Consider the following 23436-nt stretch of genomic DNA (forward strand, 5'->3'; position numbering starts at 1 on the left):
CTGGGACGGAGCCAGGTTTAATCCTGGCATCTGATATGGTCCCCCGAGCCTGCAAACAGCAATTTCTGGGTGCAGAGCCAGGATTAACTCCTGAGCGCCAGTGGGTGTGGCTCCAAAACTAAAAATAAATAAAACAGGGGCTGGAGTGATAGTATAGTGGGAAGGGTGTTTGCCTTGTATGCAGCCTACCACGGCTTGACCCCTGGCACCACACATGGTCCTGAGTCTGCTGGGAATGATGCCTGAGTGCAGAGCCAGGAAGAAGCTCTGAGCACCATCAGGTGTAGCCCTAAAAACAAAGAACTGAAGATAATGTGAGCAGGGTAGAAGAATACTAGCTTTAGATAAAAATGCAGTCTTATATCATCCTGAAGCTTTAGAAAAAGAAAATTGCGGGGCCAGCGCAGTGGTGCTAGAGGTAAGGTGTCTGTCTTGCCAGTGTTAGCCTAGGACGGACCACGGTTCGATTCCCCGGCGTCCCATATGGTCCCCCAAGCCAGGAGCGACTTCTGAACGCATAGCCAGGAGTAACCCCTGAGCGTTACCGGGTGTGGCCCAAAAACAAAAACAAAAAAGAACATTTGTCTAATGCAGTTATTCCATGTAACATGAAGAAAAATAGCTTTCAGGTTCAATCTCTGGCACCACATATGGTACTCCAAGCCCACCAGTAATGATGACCCCTGAAAACAGAGCCAGGAGTAAGCCCTGAGCAGTTAGGCATGGCCCCGAAATCAGGGGGAAAAAAAGAATTTGTCTGCTAAATGTATAAAGTAGCACTTTTCTTCTAATGAATAGTTTGATAGGAACACCAGTTATGTTATTAAAGAATTTCTACATTTCTTTCTGCTGTCGTTTCAAACCTCCCGTCATCATCTAAATTACATGCCTTTTGGTTATAGCTGTCTTACACAACGGACACTGTGAAGGTTCTTTCTTCTGGTTGAGAAGTTTCAGCATACAGAATCTATTGATTATGAAGAATAAGAACAAATTTAGTAATCTTTTAGAAAGCAGAATATTCAAAAAGCAAATAGCCATGAAAAGATAATATCACAACTGCTGCTAAAAGCCATTTTAAAGATAATGAGAGGTAAATGACAACCAATGGTCTCTTTAATTGTTTTCAGATGCTGCATAAGCAGAAAACCAAACTACATAAGCAATGATCTATAAAAATGAAACTTTCATGCATATGGCTTACTGTTATGGTCAAATAAAACTTGCTAAAAAGTTAATATAGCATATTTAATGATATACTCATAATTAGTTCACGCTGGCAAGTAAAATGATTCTACTTAGTTTTAAAAGTCAGCATCTGGGGCTGGGGAAATAGTATAGCATAGAGAGTAAGGCTCTTGTCTTGCATGTGGCTAATTTAACCCAGACATCCCATATGGTCACCCAAGCACGGCCACAAGTAATTCCTGAGTATAGAATTAGGAGTGACTCCTAAGCATTACCAGGTGTACCCCAAAAACAAACAAAAAATTAATAATAAAAAAATAAAGTTAGCACCTGGGACTAGAACAATAGTGCAATATTAGGGGTAATAGTAATAGGGGGTAGGGTGCTTGCCTTGCATGCAGCCGAACTAGGTTTGTTCCCTGACACCACATATGATGTTGAGACCACTCTGGAATGATCCCTGAGTGTAGTGGCAAGTATAACCACTGAGCACCACTGGGTGGGCCCTAGTTTCCCCTCCCTCCAATAAGTAAGTCAGCATATTGGGACTGGGAGTTACTACAGTGGTTAAGTTGCATCCTAAGTTGTACAATGGCTGGAGTCCAACCTGAGTTTGATTCCCAGCACAAAAAGATCTCCAGAGCATAGCCAGGTAAGCCCTGAGGTAACTGTGTACTACTATGTGTAGCCCTGAAGGTCCCTGAGGCCTGGGTAATGCCTGGTACTGCAGAATATGAGCAGCACTACATCCTTAGGCCCTTTCACTGAATCATGGGTCAGCTTGGTCAAGAATTGTTGATCTCGGGGCCCGGCGAGGTGGCGCTAGAGGTAAGGTGTCTGCCTTGCAAGCACTAGCCAAGGAAAGGACCACGTTTCGATCCCCCAGCGTCCCATATGGTCCCCCCAAGCCAGGGGCAATTTCTGAGTGCGTAGCCAGGAGTAACCCCTGAGCATCAAACGGGTGTGGCCCGAAAAAAAAAAAAAAAAAAAGAATTGTTGATTTCAGGGCTGGAGATAGCATAGCATCTCTCTTCCACCTTGCATGTGGAAGGTCACTGGTTCAAATCCCGACATCCCATATGGTCCCTCGAGCCTGCCAGGGGGCAATTTCTGAGTGTAGAGCCAGGAATAACCCCTGAGCATTGCCGGGTGTGACCCCCCCAAAAAAAAACAAACAAAAAAAAAGAATTGTTGATTTCCTGGATCTCCTGAGTGTACCACATGGTATACTCCCCCAAATCAGCATTCCACAATGAAGGCACAATAATCAAGACAGAAGAATAAACAGGAATACCAGTGAACAGAGTTCAGAGATAACAGCAATCAAAACATTAAAATTGTATCCATAAATTTTCTTTATTTTATTTTGCTTGTATCTGGGACACACCTGGCAGTGTTCAGGGGTTATTCCTGACTGCACTCAGAAGTCGCTCCTGGCAGGCTTGGGGACCACATGGGATGCTGGGAATCAAACCCAGTCTGGCCTGGGTCGGTTGCATGCAATGCAAATGCCCTACCGCTGTACTATCTCTCAGGCCCCTCAACTGACTGTATTATAAAAAGGTTAAAATAAAGTGAAGTGTCAGAGCGACCAGGGATGTGACTCAGTGGTGGTATTATAAATGTCTTGCATGTGAGGACTAAGTGAGTTCGATCCCTAGCACTGGAGGGGGTGGGTGGGTAAATATAAGCCAGCCAATATTTACATGTCCAACATTGTTCTAGAGAAAGAAATAAAGGAAGAGGGGCCGGGCGGTGGCGCTGGAGGTAAGGTGCCTGCCTTGCCTGCGCTAGCCTAGGACGGACCGAGGTTCGATCCCCCGGCGTCCCATATGGTCCCCCAAGAAGCCAGGAGCAACTTCTGAGCGCATAGCCAGGAGTAACCCCTGAGCGTCACAGGGTGTGGCCCAAAAAAACAAACAAACAAACAAAAAAAAAAAAAGAAAGAAATAAAGGAAGAGGAGAGAGGAGAGAGAGGAAAAAGGAGAGGAGAAAAGTGAGAGAGAGGGGAGAAAGAGAGAGAGAGGGGAAGAGACAGAGAGAGCCTATACAACACTTGTATATATGAGAACCCACCCTTAGTCCTACCCTTGCAACAACAAAAAGGAAGAGAAGAAAAAGTCAAGATGAAGGCAAAATTTAATCAGGGACTGATTTTTTGTTTGTTTTTGGGCCACATCTGGTGGCACTCAGGGGTTAGTTATCCTGGCTCTGCTGAGTCCCTGCTCTGCTAAGACCCAGCAGCCACATCCATACTCCACAGCCACCACTATGCCAACAGCGCAACTTCACTGCTTCATATTTAATATCGCAGAAACCAAACATTGGTGTCTTCTCAGAGTTGGGGCAGTCAGCCTCTGGCACATACTTCTGGAAGACCCAGCAGCCACACCCACATCCTACACCATGTAAACTCATCAGCCAACCTCCACAGATTCTGGAGGAAGTTCCCAGAGTACACAACTGCGACACCTCCAAACTCCACACACTCAGGTAGGAGAACACCAAGTTAGATGAGAAAGTAGCATACAAACCAACTAAACTTAATACAAAGACAACAACACAGAATTCTCAATTAACAGCAAGTCTAATGACCCCATTGTGAGATATATCAATTCTTTTTTTTTGGTTTTTGGGCCACACCCGATAACGCTCAGGGGTTACTCCTGGCTATGCGCTCAGAAGTTGCTCCTGGCTTGGGGGACCATATGGGACACCAGGGGAATCGAACCGCGGTCCGTCCAAGGTTAGCGCAGACAAGGCAGGCACCTTACCTTTAGCACCACCGCCCGGCCCCGTGATATATCAATTCTTACAAGCCAAAATGACCTTTCTTTATTCTCAGTACAAATTCAACCAGCAGGGGAATGGTTCAGTGAGATCTAGATGTTTTTTTTACATATCAAAGAGATAAGTGAAAAGGAAAGAGGAAATTGGGAAATGCCTTGTTTTGGGTTAAGGCAGGGTGTAACCTAACAATTTCACCCTTTCTATTCATTCATTCATTTTTGGTTTTGGGGCCACACCTGGCAGCGTTCAAGGGTTACACATTACTTATTTCATTATTGCGAATTATTTCATAATTGGACACACACAAAGCAGCAAAATCAGGGACCGAGTGATAACACAGCGATAAGATGTGCCTTGTACATGGTCAACACAGAACGGTCCACAGTTCGAATCCCAGCATCCCATATGTTCCCCTGAATCTGCCAGGAGCAACTTCGGAGTGCAGTAACCTCTGAGCGACATTGGGAATGACCCAAAAACCAAACAAACCAAACAAACAGCAAAAAATCAGTTCACATCAGGGGCTGGAGAGAGAGAATACTGTGGGTAAGATGCTTATAATCCATATGGACATTCAAGCCCCACTAGGAGTGATTCCTCAACTTGGAACAGGGATAAGTCCTGAATACAGCAAGACATGGCCCAAACTCTGGGGAAAATAAAAAAGTTAATTCACATACCATTAGATGAATATGCTAATTTTCACTTCAACTTACAGTGACTTTCTCAAAGGCACAATGAAAAGGAATTAAATGTTTATTTTTAACTTAGTACAAAAAAGCTAAAACTCTTTAAAGTTAGATGTTTCTAATTTTATGTAGAACAACTAAAAGCTAATAATGTATCACATAAGCCATTCAAACTTACTTGCAAAATATGTGGTCACATTTTGTGGAAACAGGCTCTTTGATTAACTCCAGACTAGAGGAATATGGAAAAAAAAGAACATTAAATGAGACTCAACAATTTATTTAAAAATTAAATACATTCTGATGGGCTAACTAGAGTACCATAGGTAAGGAGTTTGTCTGGTTAAAGATCAACTCCAATTTAATTCCTGACATGATTTTTTTTTTGGTCATAACCAGTGGTCCTCAAGGCTTTATGTTCAGAAACCACTCCTGGCAGGCTTGGGAGATCATATGAGATGTTGGGGATCTAACCTAGGGTGGCCTGTGCAAGGCAAACTTCCTATCAATTGTGCTATCACTCCAACCCCTAATCTCTGACATATGATTGTGAGCACTGTCAGGAATAATCCTGGAGCAAAGTCAGGAATAAGTCCTAAACAGCCCAAAACCAAAATAAAATAAAAACAGACATATTCTTTTTTTTTTTTTTTTTGGTTTTTCGGGCCACACCCGTTTGATGCTCAGGGGTTACTCCTGGCTAAGAGCTCAGTAAATTGCCCCTGGCTTGGGGGGACCATATGGGACGCCAGGGGTTCGAACCACGGTCCTTCCTTGGCTAGCGCTTGCAAGGCAAACATCTTACCTCTAGCACCACCTCACCGGCCCCAAAACAGACATATTCTTAAAAAAAATTCCGCTTCAAGCTTCTATATCTGAGTATCTGAGTCACAGTAAAGCTTAAATGCTGTATTAGGAGACATGAATATAGCAGAGTATATGATCTTATCCTCATTGGACTTTGAGACATAAAAGCTAAATCTACAAACTCTTCAATACTCTATTTTATATCTAGCATTTGCAAGGTTAGCTAACCTTATTTATTTTAGATAAGTTTTTTTTTCAGCCACACCCAGTAGTGCTCAGAAATCACTCTTGGCTCTGTGCTTAAAGGATCAAATCGGGGGATGGAAGTATGCAAAGCAAGTGTCTGACCTGCTGTACTATCTCTCTGGCCCTATCATACAATTCTAAGAATTATCCCTTCTACAGAGAGATAGCACAGCAGGAAGGGTTTTTCAGTCAACCTGGGTTTGATCCCTGACATCCAATATGGTGCCTAGAGCCTGCCAGGAATAATTTCTGAGAGCAGAGCCAGAAGTAACCCCTAAGCATTATCAGGTGTGGTTGAAAACTGAATCAACCAAAAAAATTATCCGTTCTAGTCAATCTTGTTTTATGTATGTATATGTATATACATACATATATACATATATATCCACCCAAAGTCCAGATTATTTTCTAGATCCAGCTGTCATAACATTTGTATATTTAGAATAACCATTACTACTAAAAATAACTTCCTGAATATCTAATATATAATTAGATTTCCGTAATAACATTTTAAAACAATTGAATTTATTTAAATTAGAGGGGCCGGAGAGATAGCACAGCAGTAGGACGTTTGCCTTGCACTCGGCTGATCCGGGATGGACCTGGGTTTGATTTCCCAAATCCCATATGGTCCCCCGAGCCTGCCAGGAGCAATTTCTGAGCACAAAGCCTGAAATACCCGAGTGCTGCTGGATGTGGCCCCCAAACAAAAAGAAACAATTAAAAATTATTGAATTTTAATTTTAAATTAGAATATAGAAGTCACGGGCCCGGAGAGATAGCACAGCGGCGTTTGCCTTACAAGCAGCCGATCCAGGACCTAAGGTGGTTGGTTTGAATCCCGGTGTCCCATATGGTCCCCCGTGCCTGCCAAGAGCTATTTCTGAGCAGACAGCCAGGAGTGACCCCTGAGCACTGCTGGGTGTGGCCCAAAAACCAAAAAAAAAAAAAAAAAAGAATATAGAAGTCACACATAATGTAGCGAAATTTCCCACATTCTAGATTTTGCTAACTGCAACCCTAATGTGGTTTAACATGTTTCTCAAGCCTCTTTATTTTCTGTAAACTATAGAATGAAATTCAGTTTCCATGTTTGCCAAGAATACTTAACAAGCTGCACTGTGTACTTGTATTAAGACTATTTCGGGGGCCGGAGAGATAGCATGGAGGTAAGGCGTTTGCCTTGCATGCAGAAGGTCATTGGTTCGAATTCCGGCTTCCCATATGGTCCCCTGGGCCTGGCAGGAGCGATTTCTGAGCGTGGAGCTGAGTGCTGCCAGGTGTGACCCAAAAACCAAAACCAAAACCAAACCAAACCAAACAAAACAATTTTCTTGACATTTACAGTTTTGGTGTTCAGTTACCTTAACACTAAAGTGCCCATCAGCATCTACCTGTTCCCTCTGTCACTTTCAACCTATATACTATTATAGGTATTTTATTATAAATAAATGCTTTAGAAACTGATTTTTGAAGGGAAGAAAAAACAGATTTTTTTAAAGTTCAAGCAGGACATCAGAGAACAGGTAACTTGTGATGTGGAAGAAATGTGGACCTTTTCCAAAATAATCATGAGAAAAGCTGGGGGACAATAACCTCCTTGTGAAGGGTTTGGTAACACAATCTTATAATCATGCGGTTCTGAGGTAGCACAGGAAATAAAAAGGAAAATATCAGAGCAGGTTAGAAAGTTAAACTCTCTCAAAAAGACTTCAGACTAATAAGCACTCTACCTGAACTGTGGTTTCCTTCTGTCATCCACATACCAGTCTCTTATTGCAAGAACACTATTACATGTTACTTGTGAAAATGTTCTTAACCTGATTACCAACATTATTTATTATTAGGACAAATATAAAAAAAATTTTTTTTTTTGGTTTTTGGGTCACACCCAGCGGTGCTCAAGGGTTACTCCTGGCTGTCTGCTCAGAAATAGCTCCTGGCAGGCACGGGGGACCATATGGGACACCGGGATTCGAACCAACCACCTTAGGTCCTGGATCGGCTGCTTGCAAGGCAAATGCCGCTGTGCTATCTCTCCGGGCCCAGGACAAATATAATTTTAAAAAGAAAAATAACCCTTGGGGCCAAAGTGATAGTACAGTGGGTAGGGCATTTGCTTTGCACACAGCAGTCCCAAGTTTGATCCCTGGCATCACATATGATCTCCCAAGCACTACCAGGAGTAACCCCTGAGCACTGCTGGGTATGGCCCAAAATGCCCCCCCCCCAAAAAAAAAGGCAAACCAACAAAGAGTACTCTTACCTAAATCACTTTCTGAGTTAGATATCAAAGAAATTTCTTAAAGAAAAATTGTATTTAGCTACGATACCAGATGGCTTTCATTCTCACCACTGACTCAATTTAGAAATAATTATATTTCACTTTTGCAATTATAAGCCAAGATAAACAAACATACTATCAACACACACTTTGAACAGCTGAAAACTTAAATATATAAAAGATAATGAATATTGAAGAGCTTAAAAAGGGAAAGAAAATTAAAAAAAGTTAAATGTCCCTTTTCTATGTTCTGATGAGAATTTTATTTTTGGTTTTTTTTGTGTCACACCCGGCAGTGCTCAGTAGTTACTTCTGGCTATGCGCTCAGAAACTGCTCCTGGCAGGTTCAGGGGATCATATGGGATGGTGGGATTCAAACCACCATCCTTCTGCATGTCAGCATATGACCTACCTCCATGCTATCTCTCCACCCCCTCTAATGAGAATTTTTGTTTTGTTTTGTTTTGTTTTTTGGGCCATACCCGGTGACGCTCAGGGGTTACTCCTGGCTATGCGCTCAGAAGTCGCTTCTGGCTTGGGGGACCAAATGGGACGCGGGGGGTGGGGGGGGGGTGGGGGGGGGCGGATCGAACCGCAGTCCATTCAAGGCTAGCGCAGGCAAGGCAGACACCTTAACTCTAGCGCCACCGCCCGGCCCCTCTAATGAGAATTTTTAAAGATATCTTTTTGTTTGTTTTTGGTCCACACCCACCAGCCCTCAGGGGTTATTCCAGGCTCTTCGTTCAGAAAAGACTCAAAGGACCATATTAGAATGCCGGGAATTGAACCAGGGTCTGTCCCAGGTTGGTTGCGTGCAAGGCAAATGCCCTGCCACTATGCTATTGCTACGGCCTGAGATTCAGGTATCTTTTTTTTTTGGCTTTTGGGTCATACCCGGCAGCGCTCAGGGGTTACTCCTGGCTCTATGTTCAGAAATTGCTCCTGGCTGGCTCGGGGGACCATATGGAATGCCGGCATTCGAACCACTGACCTACATGCAAGGCAAACACCTTACCTCCATACTATCTCTCCGGCCCCAGATTCAGGTAACTTAAACATCTTTCTTTATTGGGGGATGGGTCCATTCTCTATTATGTTCAGGGCTTACTCCTTATGGGAATCAGGGAATTATATGGGGTACCAGGTATTTTAATTTAGGCCAGCCACATGCAAGGCAACCCTACCTGTTTCACCATTGCTCTAGCTCTTAAACTTTTCTTCTTTTTTTCTTTTTGGTTTTTTTTTTTTTTTGGTTTTTTGGGGGGCCACACCCATTTGATGCTCAGGGGTTACTCTTGGCTAAGCACTCAGAAATCGCCCCTGGCTAGGGGGACCATATGGGATGCAGGGGGATCGAACCACAGTCTTTCCGGACCTTCCTTGGCTAGCGCTTGCAAGGCAGACACCTTACCTCTACCGCCACCTCACCGGCCCCTCTTTTTCTTTCTTTTTTTTTTTGGGTCACACCTAGCAGCACTCAGGACTTACTCTCCTGGCTCTATGCTCAGAAATTGCTCCTGGCAGGCTCCGGGGACCATATAGGATGCTGGGATTTGAACCACCAACCTTCTGCATGCAAGGCAAAATGCCTTGCCTCCATGCTATCTCTCCAGCCCCCCTTAAACTTTTCTTTTTTTTTCCCATCCCCCCCTTAAACTTTTCAAAGCAAAAAATATTTTAGGCTCGGGGCCAGAATGATAGCACAGTAGTACGGCGTTTGCCTTACACGCGGCTGACCCAGGATGGACCAGGATTTGATCCCTAGCGTCCCTGATGGTCAGTTCCCCAAGCCAGGAGCGATTTCTAAGCACAAAGCTAGGGGTAGCCTCTGAGCATCAACAGGTGTGGCCCCACCAAAAAAATTTTTAGGCTAGAAGCTGGGGGCCAAAGCAATAGTACAGAGGATAGGGTATTTGCCTTACACATGGCTGACCCAGGTTCGATCCCTAACATTCCATATGGTCCTCCGAACTCACCAGGAGTTGATTCCTTAATGTAGAGCCAGAAGTAACCCCTAATAAATATAAATATAAATGTCATGCTTTAAAACTTCGTTAGGCTTTAAAAACAATCAATGTTCTTTGTTTTGTTTTGGGACCATATCCTGTGGTCCTCAGGTGTTATCCCTGGCTCTGCACTTAGAAGTCATATCTGGCTTTGCTCCAGGGACCATATGGCATGTCAGGGATTAAACCCAGGTAGGACACATGCAAGGCAAACTCTAGCACAGTCCCTGAGCTTTTCTTTTTTTTCTCTTCTTTTTCTTGGATTTTGGGTTCAGGGGTTACTCCTGGCTCTGCGCTCAGAAATCGCTCCTGGCTGCGGCCAGAGAGATAGCAGTAGGGCGTTTGCCTTGAATGCAACTCATCCAGGCCAGCCTGGTGGTTCGAATCCTGGCATCCTATACGGTCCCCTGTGCCCTCCTGGAGTGATTTTTGAGCACAGAGACAGGAGTAACTCCTGAGTGGCACCGGGTATGACACAAAAACAAAACAAAAAACAAAAACAACAACAAATCACTCCTGGCATGCACAGGGGACCATATGGATGCTGGGAATAGAACCCAGGTGTGTCCCAGGTTGGTCGGGTCAAGTGCAAGGCAAACGCCTTACCACTGTGCTATCTCTCCAGCTTCAGTTGTCCCTGAGCTTCTGAATCACACTGTCAATGTGGTTCAAAAGCCAAAAATAAAGCAATTCTAATAAAAGTTTTAGGGGCCAGAGAGCTCAATACCAGGAACACAGTTTAAAAGGGGTCTATAAATGGCTCAGTACCTGCCTTTCAGGAACAATAACTTGAGTTTTATTCTGGCATACTGAATAATGCTGAATCATACTGAATGATGCAGGTGGGACTGCTATTGGGGATCCTATGCAACAACAAATAAATACTCTCTGAGGCACCAAAGCCAAGTGTGTGTTCTAGGGCCACTGACCCTGACTATAAAAGCAGGAGTGATCCCTGAGCACAGAGTCAGCAACACAGTCAGGTGTGTCCCTCTACCTCCCAAATTCAGAAGCCAGTGAAGAAACTTAACCTGAGCTAGAAACCATCCTTACAACTACCATAAGTAAATAGCAGTTTATAATCATAAGCAGCAATCAGTGATTAAAACATAAACGTAGGGGCCGGTGAGGTGGCGCTAGAGGTAAGGTGTCTGCCTTGCAAGCACTAGCCAAGGATCAGGACTGCGGTTCGATCCCCCGGCGTCCCATATAGTCCCCCCAAGCCAGGGGCAATTTCTGAGTGCTTAGCCAGGAGTAACCCCTGAGCATCAAATGGGTGTGGCCCGAAAAACCAAAAAAAAAAAAAAAAAAAAAAAAAACATAAACGTAAAGGCAGGGAGATAACCACAGGAGTCAAGGGATATATGCTTTGCATGTGTGGAAAAAATTAAATTCCCTGCACTACATTCCACCCCCAATCTCAGCAACCTACACCAATATATAGCTCTGGAGACCTTAGGTACTACTTTAGCATCTGAGCAGCATAACATCCTCGGGCCCTAATATTGATCTGTAAGGCCTGTTTGAGTGGAATGGGCCTCCTGAACAAGGTTTGAAGGAGCTGCAAAAATAAATAAATGAAATAAAAGTAATTGAAAATTATAGTCAGGAACTTTTTTTGTGTGTTTTTGGGCCACACCTGGTGACACTTGGGGGTTACTCCTGGCTATGCACTCAGATATCGCGCCTGGCTTGGGGGACCATTTAGGACGCTAGGGATCAAACCCAGGTCTGTCCAGTGTCAGCCATGTGCAAGGCAAACACCCTATTGTGCTATTACTCCGGTCCCTACAGTCAGGAACTATTTAAAAATATATAAAATGAAGGGCTGGAGAGATAGTACAGCAAGTAAGGTGCTAGACTTGCAGAGTCTGATACCCTATATACCTCCAGGAGTATTCCTTTCACGTGGTGGCATTCAGAGGTTACTCCTGGCAGGCTCTGGGGACCATAGGGAATAACGGGGATTCAAGCCGGTTCTGTCCCAAGTCCGGAGTGATACCTATAACCAAAAACTACTTAAAAAAAAAACAAAATAACTGGCTCAGGGCCAGAGCGATAGTGCAGTGAAAGGACATTTGCCTTGCATGCTGCTGATCTAGGATGGCTCAATCCCTGAGGTCCCATATGGGCCCCAAGTGAGGAACTATTTCTCAGCACATAGCCAGGAGTAAACCCTGAGCTGAGTCATTGGGTGTGGCCAAAAAAAAAAAAAAAATTGGCCCAGTACCAGATATAATCAGATCCCCATCTCCACTCTTTACCACCAGGGGGAACTTCTGAACACATAGCCAGGACTGGTTACTGGCCCAAACATCCCCACACCACTGGGACTCCCTACTACCCCTTCCCTGCCCCACATAGCAGAGATAGTAATTAGGGCTCTAGAATAAACAGCCGACTCAGGTTCAATCCCTGATGCTATCTAATATAGCCCCCTGAGCCCACCAGCAGTGATTACTGATTCCAGAGGCAGGAGTAATCCCTGAGCACCAAGGAGTGGGCAGAACAATGGATCTGTAGATCAAAGATGGAAAGCTTGCCTTGAAAAAACAAGTCTGGGGGCCGGGCGGTGGCGCTAAAGGTAAGGTGCCTGCCTTGCCTGCGCTAGCCTTGGACGGACCGCGGTTCGATCCCCCGGTGTCCCATATGGTCCCCCAAGCCAGGAGCAACTTCTGAGCACATAGCCAGGAGTAACCCCTGAGCGTTACCGGGTGTGGCCCAAAAACCAAAAAAAAAAAAAAAAAAAAAAAGAAAAAACAAGTCTGAAAAGACCTGGGCAACATATTCATTCTTTCTCACCTTAAGTCCTGCTCTCTCCTCTCTCTCCAGTCACCAATACTTTAAAAAAAAAATTTTAGAGTAATTTTAACCTACATAAAAATGGAATAGGGCCCGGAGAGATAGCACAGTGGCGTTTGCCTTGCAAGCAGCGATCCAGGACCAAAGGTGGTTGGTTCAAATCCCGGTGTCCCATATGGTCCCCCGTGCCTGCCAGGAGCTATTTCTGAGCAGACAGCCAGGAGTAACCCCTGAGCACTGTCGGGTGTGGCCCAAAAACCAAAAAAAAAAAAAAATTCTGTCGGGACCGGACATATTCTGCAGTGGAGCAGCAGTAGGGCATTCACCTTATATGCTCCCGGGCATACCATAAGGTCCCTCAAGCCAGGATCGATTTTTTTTGGGGGGGGGGGTCACACCCAGCTGGGGGACCATATGGGACACAGGGATTCGAACCAACCACCTTAGGTCCTGGATAGGCTGCTTGCAAGGCAAAGGCCACTGTGTGCTATCCCTCCCCGGCCCCCAGGATCCATTTCTAAGGGCATAGCCAGGAGTAACCCCTGAGTCACAGGGTGTGGCCCAAAAATCAAAACAAAACAATTCTGCCACTACACATGCACCATCTCCCTATTAGCATTCCCAAAGGGTGCCTTGTTACAGTAGAGGAACCACACTGACACATCATTATTGTAATATCTATTCTTAGTCACTTTCAAATACATAAAAGACCATATTACAGTCTTATTTCACCTGTTGCTTTGCAACTGAAAGTATGTACCTATGCACCTTTGACCTATTTCACTCCCATTCCCTTCTCTGGCAACAAACAACTTGATCTCTGAAACAGTGAATTCCAGTTTGCCCATGTCAGGTAGTATTTTAATGGCTTAATCATAAGACATGAACATTCCCTTCTTTATAAGGTCAATTGTATTTACTCTCATATAAGAATCCCAATTAATAAACTCATTAATTGACTTACCAGATAGGACATTCTAAGATTTTCTGCATAGCATTCAGAACATTTTGAACTTCTTCAACGTGATCCATGGATAAATCCATTTCTTCCTGTTCCAATGAATTTTGTACATAGATATTAAATAAAAATCACTTATACTTTTTTTTCACTTACACTTTTACTATGTTTTTAAATAACAGAAACATAAGATTAGAACTTTAAAGTTTATTCTCAATGCTATTGGAGAGACAGTACTGCAGATAAGATGCTTGCTTTGCAGGTAGTTGACATGGGCTCTATCTCCAGCATCCCTTGGAGCCCTGTCAGGAGTACAGTAAGCCTTAGTTAAGCACAGCTGAGTGTAGCATTACCAAAAATATACCCAAGGGGTTGGAACAAGAGCCCAACTGGTTGCACAAACTATGCATGCAAGAGGCCCAGAACAATTATAGTCTCCAGAGAATTCACCAGAATTATTATTAAATTTTTTTGCTTTTTGTGTCACTCCCAGCAGTGCTCAGGGGTCACTATGCTCAGAAATCGCTCCTGGCAGGCTCGGGGGACCATATGGGATGCTGGGATTCAAACCACTGTCCTTCTGCATGCAAGGCAAATGCCTTACCTCCATGCTATCTCTCCGACCCCATAATTAATCTTGAGCCGGGAGTACTACCCGAGTACTGTTGGATGTGGCCTCAAAAAAGAAAAAAAGTTGGGGCTGGAGAGATAGCACAGCGGTAGGGCGATTGCCTTGCATGCAGACAGTGGTTAGAATCCCGGCATCTCGCATATATGGTCCCTCGTGCCTAATAGGACCAATTTCTTAGCTCAGAGTAATCTCTGAGCGCCTGTGGATGTGACAAAAAACAAACAACAAAAAAAAAAAAATAAAAAAAGAAGAAGAAAAGATGTTTATTTATCTATTTATTTATTTATTTATTTATTTTTGGTTTTGGGTCACACCCGGTGGTGCTCAGGGGTTACTCCTGGCTGTCTGCTCAGAAATAGCTCCTGGCAGGCACGGGGGACCATATGGGACACCAGGATTCGAACCAACCACCTTTGGTCCTGGATCGGCTGCTTGCAAGGCAAACACCGCTGTGCTATCTCACCAGGCCAGAAAAGATGTTTAAAAGAAGTCAACCATATGGTTCGAATCCCTGTGCCCCATATGGTCCCCCGTGCCTGCCAGGAGTTATTTCTGAGCAGACAGCCAGGAGTAACCCCTGAGCACCACCGGATGTGACCCAAAAAAAAAAAAAAAAGTCAACCATAATATGACAAAAGCCTTGTTTGTAAAAAGCAACATTTTAAACTTTGAAAGTTACTTTTTATATTAAGATCACTTCAATTCTATATTGCAGATAGCCTCCCATCCTTTCCTTCTGATCTTTCGGAGTGATGATATGGGGTTAAGGCCAATTTTGCACGCAGCAAACATGCCCGGGGCATGTCAAAGGACTCCCCAAACCAGGTCAGCTCCCTTCCCCCACACATAAAAAGAAACAGGAAATGGGGGTGGGGTGAGGGGAAAAAAAAAAAAAGAGTGGTAGCTTCAGGTGTCTCCAATTATCCTGGCAACAAGTTGCTGGAAACCCAAACCAGCAACTAAGAACGAGTCCCCCCCACCCCCAAATTCTCCCCAGCAGATTCGACCTTGAGCACCCACAGCTGAGGCCTGCAGTCACCTCTCCCCACTTCCCTTCCTAGAAAGGCATGTGACTTCCATTCCTAAGGGTTTTCTTTTCCCTCCCAAGAAAATCGGGTCTCCTTTTCCCAGCCAAAATAATCCCGCCATCTGAAATTCTCACTGACACCAGTCCCCACGGTGTCCCCTTCAACACACATTTCTTTTTGTTTTTTCAACACACATTCCCAATTCCCATCAACCAGACTGCCCTGGCCCTCCTTCATCCTTAGGATTCCACTTCCACAATTTTCCCAATCTTCTTACCAAGTCCTTCCCAGTTCTTCTCCCAAAAGGGAGACCCCTCTCCCCAAATCTCTCCCAATCTCGCTCACCTTTACCCAGAAAAAAAGGGGCTGGGCTCCCCCGGCCCAGAGGCCAAGATATCTAGCAGGTGCGCTGCGCCCCTGATCCCTAGATCTGGAAAACCTCCGCGGGCTTTTGACGCGCAGTCGTAGTCGCGATATTTTTCAGAAACTCCCGCGCTTTCTCGTCACCACGGAAACCGGCCGCCGCCGGGAGCTAGCCAATCAAAACTCTTCCTCAAAACACGTGTAAAAGGGCGGAGCCGTTGAGTGGAGTCGCTCGAGAATTCCGATTGGTCAACCGAGTCTTTTTCACGAGTGACGTCATTACTAAGAGCCGGAAGAGAATCCACCCTCGCTTAGTAGGTGGCCGCCCCTTCACCTCTAACGCTTTCGAGCGTTTCGAGTGTCTTACGTCACAGTGATTACCGTCCTGGAATCGTTAATCGCTCTCTAAAGCCCGAATATGCGCGCAAGGTAATAATGCCTAACAGCAGTAGCAAGAGGCAAACTCGTTTCCTCACCCTTTCCACCGCAATGGATGTTTACAGTTTAGGTAAATAAATACTGTGGAGGAAGAGGGAAAACTACATTTCCCAGCATGCGTTGCGGCCCGGAAGGCCTTCGCCACAGTGTTCCTTGGAAACCGTAGCCTGAATGGAGAAGCTGGCACGATCTTCATGGCCGTTCGCTTTAGACACGTCAACGGCTGTGCGCTAGAGTGTTACGGTCTCCTCTCTTGAGAGCTGAGTGTAAGCTGAAAGGACCCGCAAGTCCCAGGAAGACTACAATTCCCATCCACCCCTTCGCGAGGTGCAGGCAAGTTCTCCTTTGGCGCAATGCCCTCTGGGAACGCTGGGGGCGCTACTTTTACCGGGGATGAGGAAATTGGCCTTTGCCTGAGGCTGCGCACTCGGAGTTCCGGCTCCTCCCCCCCACCTCCCCGAGCCTTGTGTTTGTTATTGTTGTGCGGTTCGAGCTGCTTGGTCCCGCCTCCTCCAGCGCGTCTTCCACCAATCATTAGTAAGGTAGCGTTTGAGTGACAGGTGGTCAAAGCCAATCATCTTGTCGGAAACTTAGAGCCCCAGACGACTGGACCCTGGCTCTCTCCGCCATGTTAGATTCACCCAGCTGGGGACTAGAAGCAGAACTGAGAGTGAACGGTCTGGACGGTGGCCCTTGAAGCAGGCGCCCCCCGGGGGCGGGAAACTGGTAAGAAATTGTTGCGGTTTCCTAGAGGTGAGGTAAAGGCATCCTGAAGGTGTTTTGGGGGAGACTCGCTGTGGGGAGTCCTCCAAAAAAAAGAACAACAGTGACTTTTTTCCCCAAGTGTCTGGGACAGCAGCAAATCATTTAGTAACCCCAGTGAGAGCCACTTGTATTTTTGAGTGATGATGGGTCGGATGGTTGTTCGTAGTTCTGGGGTTTCTAATAGAAGGCAGAGATTTATTTGCTTGTGCAGAGGAAGCTTAGCAGATAAAAATTATGAGTTCTCTTCCTGGGGTTGTGGGGTTTTTTGGGGGGGGGGTTCCTAAGAAATGATATCTGAACGTCTTCAGATGTTGTCTTCAAAAACCAGAAAAAGGACTGTATGTACTAGCTCCACCTTCTCACCCCATCCCCCACTTTTTTTTTTTTTTTTGGTGAGACTTAAAAAAACGCCACCATGATCCGCAAACTTGTTTTGATTAGGCATTGTTTATCTTTTTTTTGGTCAAACACCCCACTTTCTAATCACACATTTGAAAGCTCCGGATAGCTTGTACAAACCTCTGGTGGAAACATGAATCAAAACTCTTGATTCCTCGTCTGCTTCTGTAAAAGGATTTATGCGACTCTGGAAAAAGATCAACATCGAGGGAAAAAGAGGAAAAGCTGATTTGTACTCAGAGGTCAGTGGCGTGCAGAAAGTCAGTTATGAAAGTTTGAAGGCCTGGATTTCAAGCTCTCTGACTTTATAAACCAGCTTTGAAGCTCCTGGGACTGATCGGGTTAACTTTAGCTTTGATGTTTCCCAAGTTCAAGCTTAATGCTCTCACTGAAAGGATTTTCACATGCAGCCAGCGAAACACAGTTCTTTATGAAAACTTGGATAAGGTCCAGCTTTCTAAAATTCCCTCACTTCCTGTTTTTTTTTTTTTTTTCTCTTCTGGCTGAGTTGGATAAACAAAGTATCTTAAATTATTTTCCCATTGTGTTATTTGAGAAAAGAGAAAGATGAGCTTTCTTCCGGACTCCCGTTTTTCCAACGTTGAAAAGTGAGATTGTGTTTTAGAATATCCCCTTTTTGTGTTTTTGCTTTTGGGCCCGCGTTGCTCAGGAATTACTTCTCCTGGGCCTCGGAGAAATTATGTGGGATATCAAGATGGAACGGGGTTGGCTACGTGCAAGGGTAGACCTTACCCACTGTACTATTACTCTGGTTCAGACTATCCACTTTCGGCAGTCACTTTATTTCCCTGATTTCTTTTTTGCCCAAGATTTTGGGAAGTTAATAGGAAATCTGTCCAAAATGTAAAACCACCCCCCAAATCATTGCATGACTCCTGAATGAATTCTAAATCGGGTTGAATATGATGATACACAGGCTATTAGTATTTTGGTGATGAACCTAGCCATAGATGGAAAAATACTGGAGGATAATTTTTGTGGGGGCCACACCTGTTGGTGCTCAGAAGTTAATCCTGTGACTCTGTTCCGGAGTCACTCCAGACAGGCTCAGGGAACCATTTGGGATGCCAGGATGGGCCAAACCCCTGACAATCAAGGCAAACGCCTTACCTGCTGTCTATTGCTCTAGCTCAGGAGGATAGATTTTTTTTCCTTTGGTTTTGAGCCGAAGCCAGAGTTGCTCAGAGGGTGCTAGCAGTAATGATTGGTTAGGGGTGATTCTCTCCTGGAAAAACTCAACGTGAGCCCAGGAGTCCATCTGGAGCTTCCTACCTGCAAAGTGTATGTTCCAGGGGCTGGAGCGATAGTACAGTTGGTACAGTTTGCATGCTGTCCACCTAGGTTCAATTCCCAGAATCCCATGTGTTTCCTTAATTTTGCCAGGAATGATCCCTGAGCTCAGAGCCTCAGCATCCTGAGCATCTCTGGGTGTAAAAATCAAAATAAATAAACATATGCTCCAGCTACTTGAGCTATCCACCTTGATGAATAATTTTAATGACATGCTTATATCACTGGACAGTGAGTATACACTGGAGAACTATTTGGGGGAGGGGCTATTATGGGGGGCTACACCTGACAATGCTCAGGGTTTATTCTTTTTTTTTTTTTTTTTTGGTTCAGCTCAGGAGTTACTCCTGGCTCTGTGCTCAGAAGTCACTTCTGGCAGGCTCGGGACTATATGGGATGCCGGGTTTCGAACTGGGGTTCGTCCAGTGTTGGCTGTGTGCTGCAAGGCAAATGCCTTACTCCTGTGCTATCGCTCAGGCCTCGGGTTTATTCTTGGTTGTACCGGAAACCACCATATTAATGCTAGGGATCAAGCCTACGATGGCTGCCTGCAAGACATGTGCCTTATTCACTGTCCCTCTAGTGCCAAGACTTAATTAATTGTAATAATAATTTTTGTAGTTAGGGTACTTTAAAAGCTGCAAACATGTTTTTATTTGAACTTTCCGATAACATTCTAAAGGAGGTAAAGTAAGTGTACTAGATCTATTACCTATTTATAGAGGCTCAGAAGTTAAATGACTGGCTTGTGTAGATAGTAACCTGCCAGAGCTGCATGTGGTATTTTTTTTTTTTTTTTGTTTTTTGTTTTTTGTTTTTTTGGGCCACACCCGGTGACGCTCAGGGGTTACTCCTGGCTATGCGCTCAGAAGTCGCTCCTGGCTTGGGGGACCATATGGGACGCCGGGGGATCGAACCGCGGTCCGTCTCCTAGGCTAGCGCAGGTAAGGCAGGCACCTTACCTCCAGCGCCACCGCCCGGCCCCTGCATGTGGTATTTTAACTCTTCTCAACCTTTGTTATTTTTCCCCCCGTTTACAAGTAAGCACCTAGAATACATCTTATTCATTCCTTTCCTGTGTCTAGAATGGAATGTGACTTTTGTTTTTGTTTTATTTTGCTTTTTGTTGTCATGGTTGTGAATCGGTCACACTCTTGGATGCGGTGCTTGCATACCTTGTGGTTTTCATGCACACCTAGCTGCATTGCTCCTTTGACCGCACATTCTATTGTGGCCCTGGTGGGGTCACACTCAGTATCCAGCTAAGGAAGCAACTCTTAACAATAGAATTATCCCTGGCTCCATGATATTTTTCAGGATGCTGTTAAAGTATTATGTCTGACCATTTTGGGGCCAGGGGTATGACTCAGATAGTAGGCCACATGCCTGGATGCATAAGGCCCTGAGTTTGATTATCTTTTTTTTTTTGGTTTTTGGGTCACACCCGGCGGTGCTGAGGGGTTACTGCTGGCTGTCTGCTCAGAAATAGCTCCTGGCAGGCACGGGGGACCATATGGGACACTGGGATTCAAACCAACCACCTTACGCCTTAGCCTTAGGTTCTGGATCGGCTGCTTGCAAGGCAAACACAGCTGTGCTATCTCTCCGGGCCCAGTTTGATTATCTTTTACTTTATGCCTCCCAGTCCCTAGGATAGCCTCAGATAGTCCCTAGGTCAGCCTGGGCTGACGTTGATGGTCCTGTGAATCACCAGGCCTACATAAATATTGGCAGAACTGGAAAAGTCCAGTAAACAAAAGCTGACTTTGTGTGGGGCACTACGCTAGTGTTGTTCACACCCTACTTCTAACTCTGCTCAGATAAACCTTTATAACTTCTGGTGTTGCTGGGAAATCACGTGCAGTATTGAGGATCTTGCCATGTAAGGCAAGAACCGTAATCCCCGTTAAGGTCTTTAACCTCTTTTTTTTCTTTGGTTTATGTTTTGAGGGCCACACTGGGCAGTGCTCAGGGCTTATTCCCAGCCATCTTACAGGACCACATGGGATGCTAGGGATCAAACTTGTGTTTAATGCAAGGCAAGCAAACTACCCTTAATACTATCTTTCCAATCCCCTGGCCTTTTACATATCTGTTTAAGTAAACTTTTCATAAAGTTATAATCAGTTCTGGGGCCGGAGAGATAGCATGGAGGTAAGGCATTTGCCTTTCATGCAGAAGGTCATTGGTTCGAAACCCGGCATCCCATGTGGTCCCCCGAGCCTGCCAGGAGTGATTTCTGAGCATGGAGCTAGGAGTACCCCTGAGCGCTGCCGGGTTTGACCCAAAAAACAAAAATCTATAACCAGTTCAACCTAGGAATATATCAGTAAATAAAATTCTTTACTTCTAGTTCTATGCTCAGAAATCCCTCCTGGCAGGCTCAGGGGAGCATATGGGATGCTGGGATTTGAACCACCAACCTTCTGCATGCAAGGCAAATGCCTTACCTCCTTGCTATCTCCGGCCCCAGTAAATAAAATTCTTAAATAGAATCTGAAAATAGTACAATGGATAAATCACTTACCTTGCATATGGCCAACATGGGTTAGATCCTTATACACATATAATCCTCTGAACCTTGCAAAGGAGTGATCCCTGAGCTCCGAACCAGGAGTAAGCAGCTCCAGCCCCCAATTTTTTTTTTTCATGAGACCCAAACATTTTTTTATTGTAAGCAAAGTGAATTACAAATCTTTCACAGTAACATTTAAGTCACATAGTAGTAATGAGTGAGGGGCATTCCCATCACCAGTGTTGTCCTCCCTTCATCCTGTTCCCAGCATGCATCCCTCTTCCCCCTTCTCTACCCACCCCCAACAGCTAGTGCAGCTGTTACCCCCATGTACAGCTTGATGTAGATTGGGTAACATTTCTGTTGTCATTGACTTTGGATTTTGTGTTCAAGTCTGAGCATTTTTTATTTCCACCAAATGGACATACGACTGTCTGGTCTTGGTACCATCCATTTTTCTCTCTCCAGATATGATGCTGATCAAAGTGATTCTAGTAATGTGGCTCTATTGGAGATATCAGAAGGGAGATGGGAGGAGTCTGTCTAGGTGCTGTATTCCAAAGTATCCCTTTGGAAGAAAGGCAGCCCCAAATTGTTAACTTCTTAAACATATTATGATGTTTACTTAAAAGCCTTATCTTTTGTAAGTATTAGATTATTATGGATGAAATTATGAGTTTTTTTCAAATTAGTAGAGAAAGAGTATTGCTGTGTAATAAAATTTTCTTGAGTTAATGATAACTATGGGAACTAGATGATAAGTCTGTAGAGGTGTAGTATTTTCTGTGGGTTTAAATGTCCCCCAAATGTTTTTTTTTTGCTGGGGGCAATTTCTGAGTGTAGAGTCAGTAGCCCCTGAGCGCTGCCGGGTGTGACCCAAAAACAAACAAAAAATTAGTTGACTACAGTCACTCTACAGTATGCAAGGTTATAGATCAAATGTTTTATCTTGAGTTGATTGTTGGAGCCAGAAATTTGTTATTTTCAGTTTGTCTATATGTATGAAATTCTCTGTAAAAGGTGGTTAAAGATACTGCTGTAGCTCAGAACTAGAACAGTTGCCTTGCATATATGAAGTCCTGGGTTTGTTCCCCAGCATTGCAAAGAGAAAAAAACTTTGTGTGGTTTCTCAGCTACTGTTTCAGTTGCTGGTTTTCCTTTTTATACATTAAGAAAAAAAAAATTTTTTTTTGTTTTGTTTTTGGGTCACACCCGGCAGTGCTCAGGGGTTACTCCTGGCTCTATGTTCAGAAATCGCTTGTTTTCCCCTGTGACAGCACCCAGATCAACTTTCAGATATGCTAGTAACTACAGACAATTGGAGAATTGTATATAATCTCCTAAAATCATTCTCTGCTTTTTTAGCTCTGGAGAAGTCCCTGTGCTCTCTTTTTTTTTTTTTTTTGGTTTTTGGGCCACACCCGGTGACGCTCAGGGGTTACTCCTGGCTATGCGCTCAGAAGTCGCTCCTGGCTTGGGGGACCATATGGGACGCCGGGGGATCGAACCGCGGTCCGTCCTAGGCTAGCGCAGGTAAGGCAGGCACCTTACCTTTTAGCGCCACCGCCCGGCCCCTCCTGTGCTCTCTTGAACATGTATTTCCCTTTCTCTTTTTCTCTCCCCAAAGTTCGTTCTTTTTTTTTTTTTTGGTTTTTGGCGTTGCTCAGGGGTTACTCCTGGCTGTCTGCTCAGAAATAGCTCCTGGCAGGCACGGGGGACCATATGGGACACCGGGATTTGAACCAACCACCTTTGGTACTGGATCGGCTGCTTGCAAGGCAAACACCGATGTGCTATCTCTCCAGGCCCCCAAAGTTCTTTCAACAAAAATAGGGGCTGAAAAAAAAAAAATAGGGGCCGGGCGGTGGCGCTAGAGGTAAGGTGCCTGCCTTGCCTGCGCTAGCCTAGGATGGACCGCGGTTCGATCCCCGGCGTCCCATATGGTCCCCCAAGCCAGGAGTGACTTCTGAGTGCATAGCCAGGAGTAACCCCTGAGCGTCACCGGGTGTGGCCCAAAAAAAAAACAAAAACAAACAAACAAACAAACTTGCTGGGGAACGAAGTCATAGCAGGTAGCGTGCTTACCTAGCATCAACCACCAGGGTTCAAGTTCCAGTATCCCAGATGGTCTCCCAAGCACTGCACACTGTGGGTGTGGGGTGTGGGTCTGAACTGCCTCACTTAAAAAAAATTTTTCTTCCACTAAAATAAAATAG

General features: G+C 44.8%; 2 protein-coding genes across 3 annotated transcripts in view; one reads left to right on the plus strand and one right to left on the minus strand.

Annotated features, from left to right (window-relative positions):
• The window catches only part of BRCA1 (BRCA1 DNA repair associated), an 81829-nt gene extending 67973 nt beyond the window's left edge, over positions 1-13856 (minus strand). The window contains exons 1-3 of the mRNA XM_049768089.1: positions 13777-13856; positions 4846-4899; positions 890-967 (exon numbers count right to left, since the gene is read on the minus strand). Coding sequence (XP_049624046.1) covers positions 890-967; positions 4846-4899; positions 13777-13856 — 212 coding nt within the window. The remainder of the gene's footprint in view (positions 1-889; positions 968-4845; positions 4900-13776) is intronic.
• Positions 13857-16842: 2986 nt separating this feature from the next.
• The window catches only part of NBR1 (NBR1 autophagy cargo receptor), a 44704-nt gene continuing 38110 nt past the window's right edge, over positions 16843-23436 (plus strand). For both annotated transcript variants that reach the window (XM_049779044.1, XM_049779045.1), the window contains exon 1: positions 16843-16956. The gene's annotated coding sequence lies outside the window, so the exon portion shown is untranslated. The remainder of the gene's footprint in view (positions 16957-23436) is intronic.

This window comes from Suncus etruscus, chromosome 1, assembly GCF_024139225.1.
Source record: "Suncus etruscus isolate mSunEtr1 chromosome 1, mSunEtr1.pri.cur, whole genome shotgun sequence".
NCBI lineage: Eukaryota > Metazoa > Chordata > Mammalia > Eulipotyphla > Soricidae > Suncus > Suncus etruscus.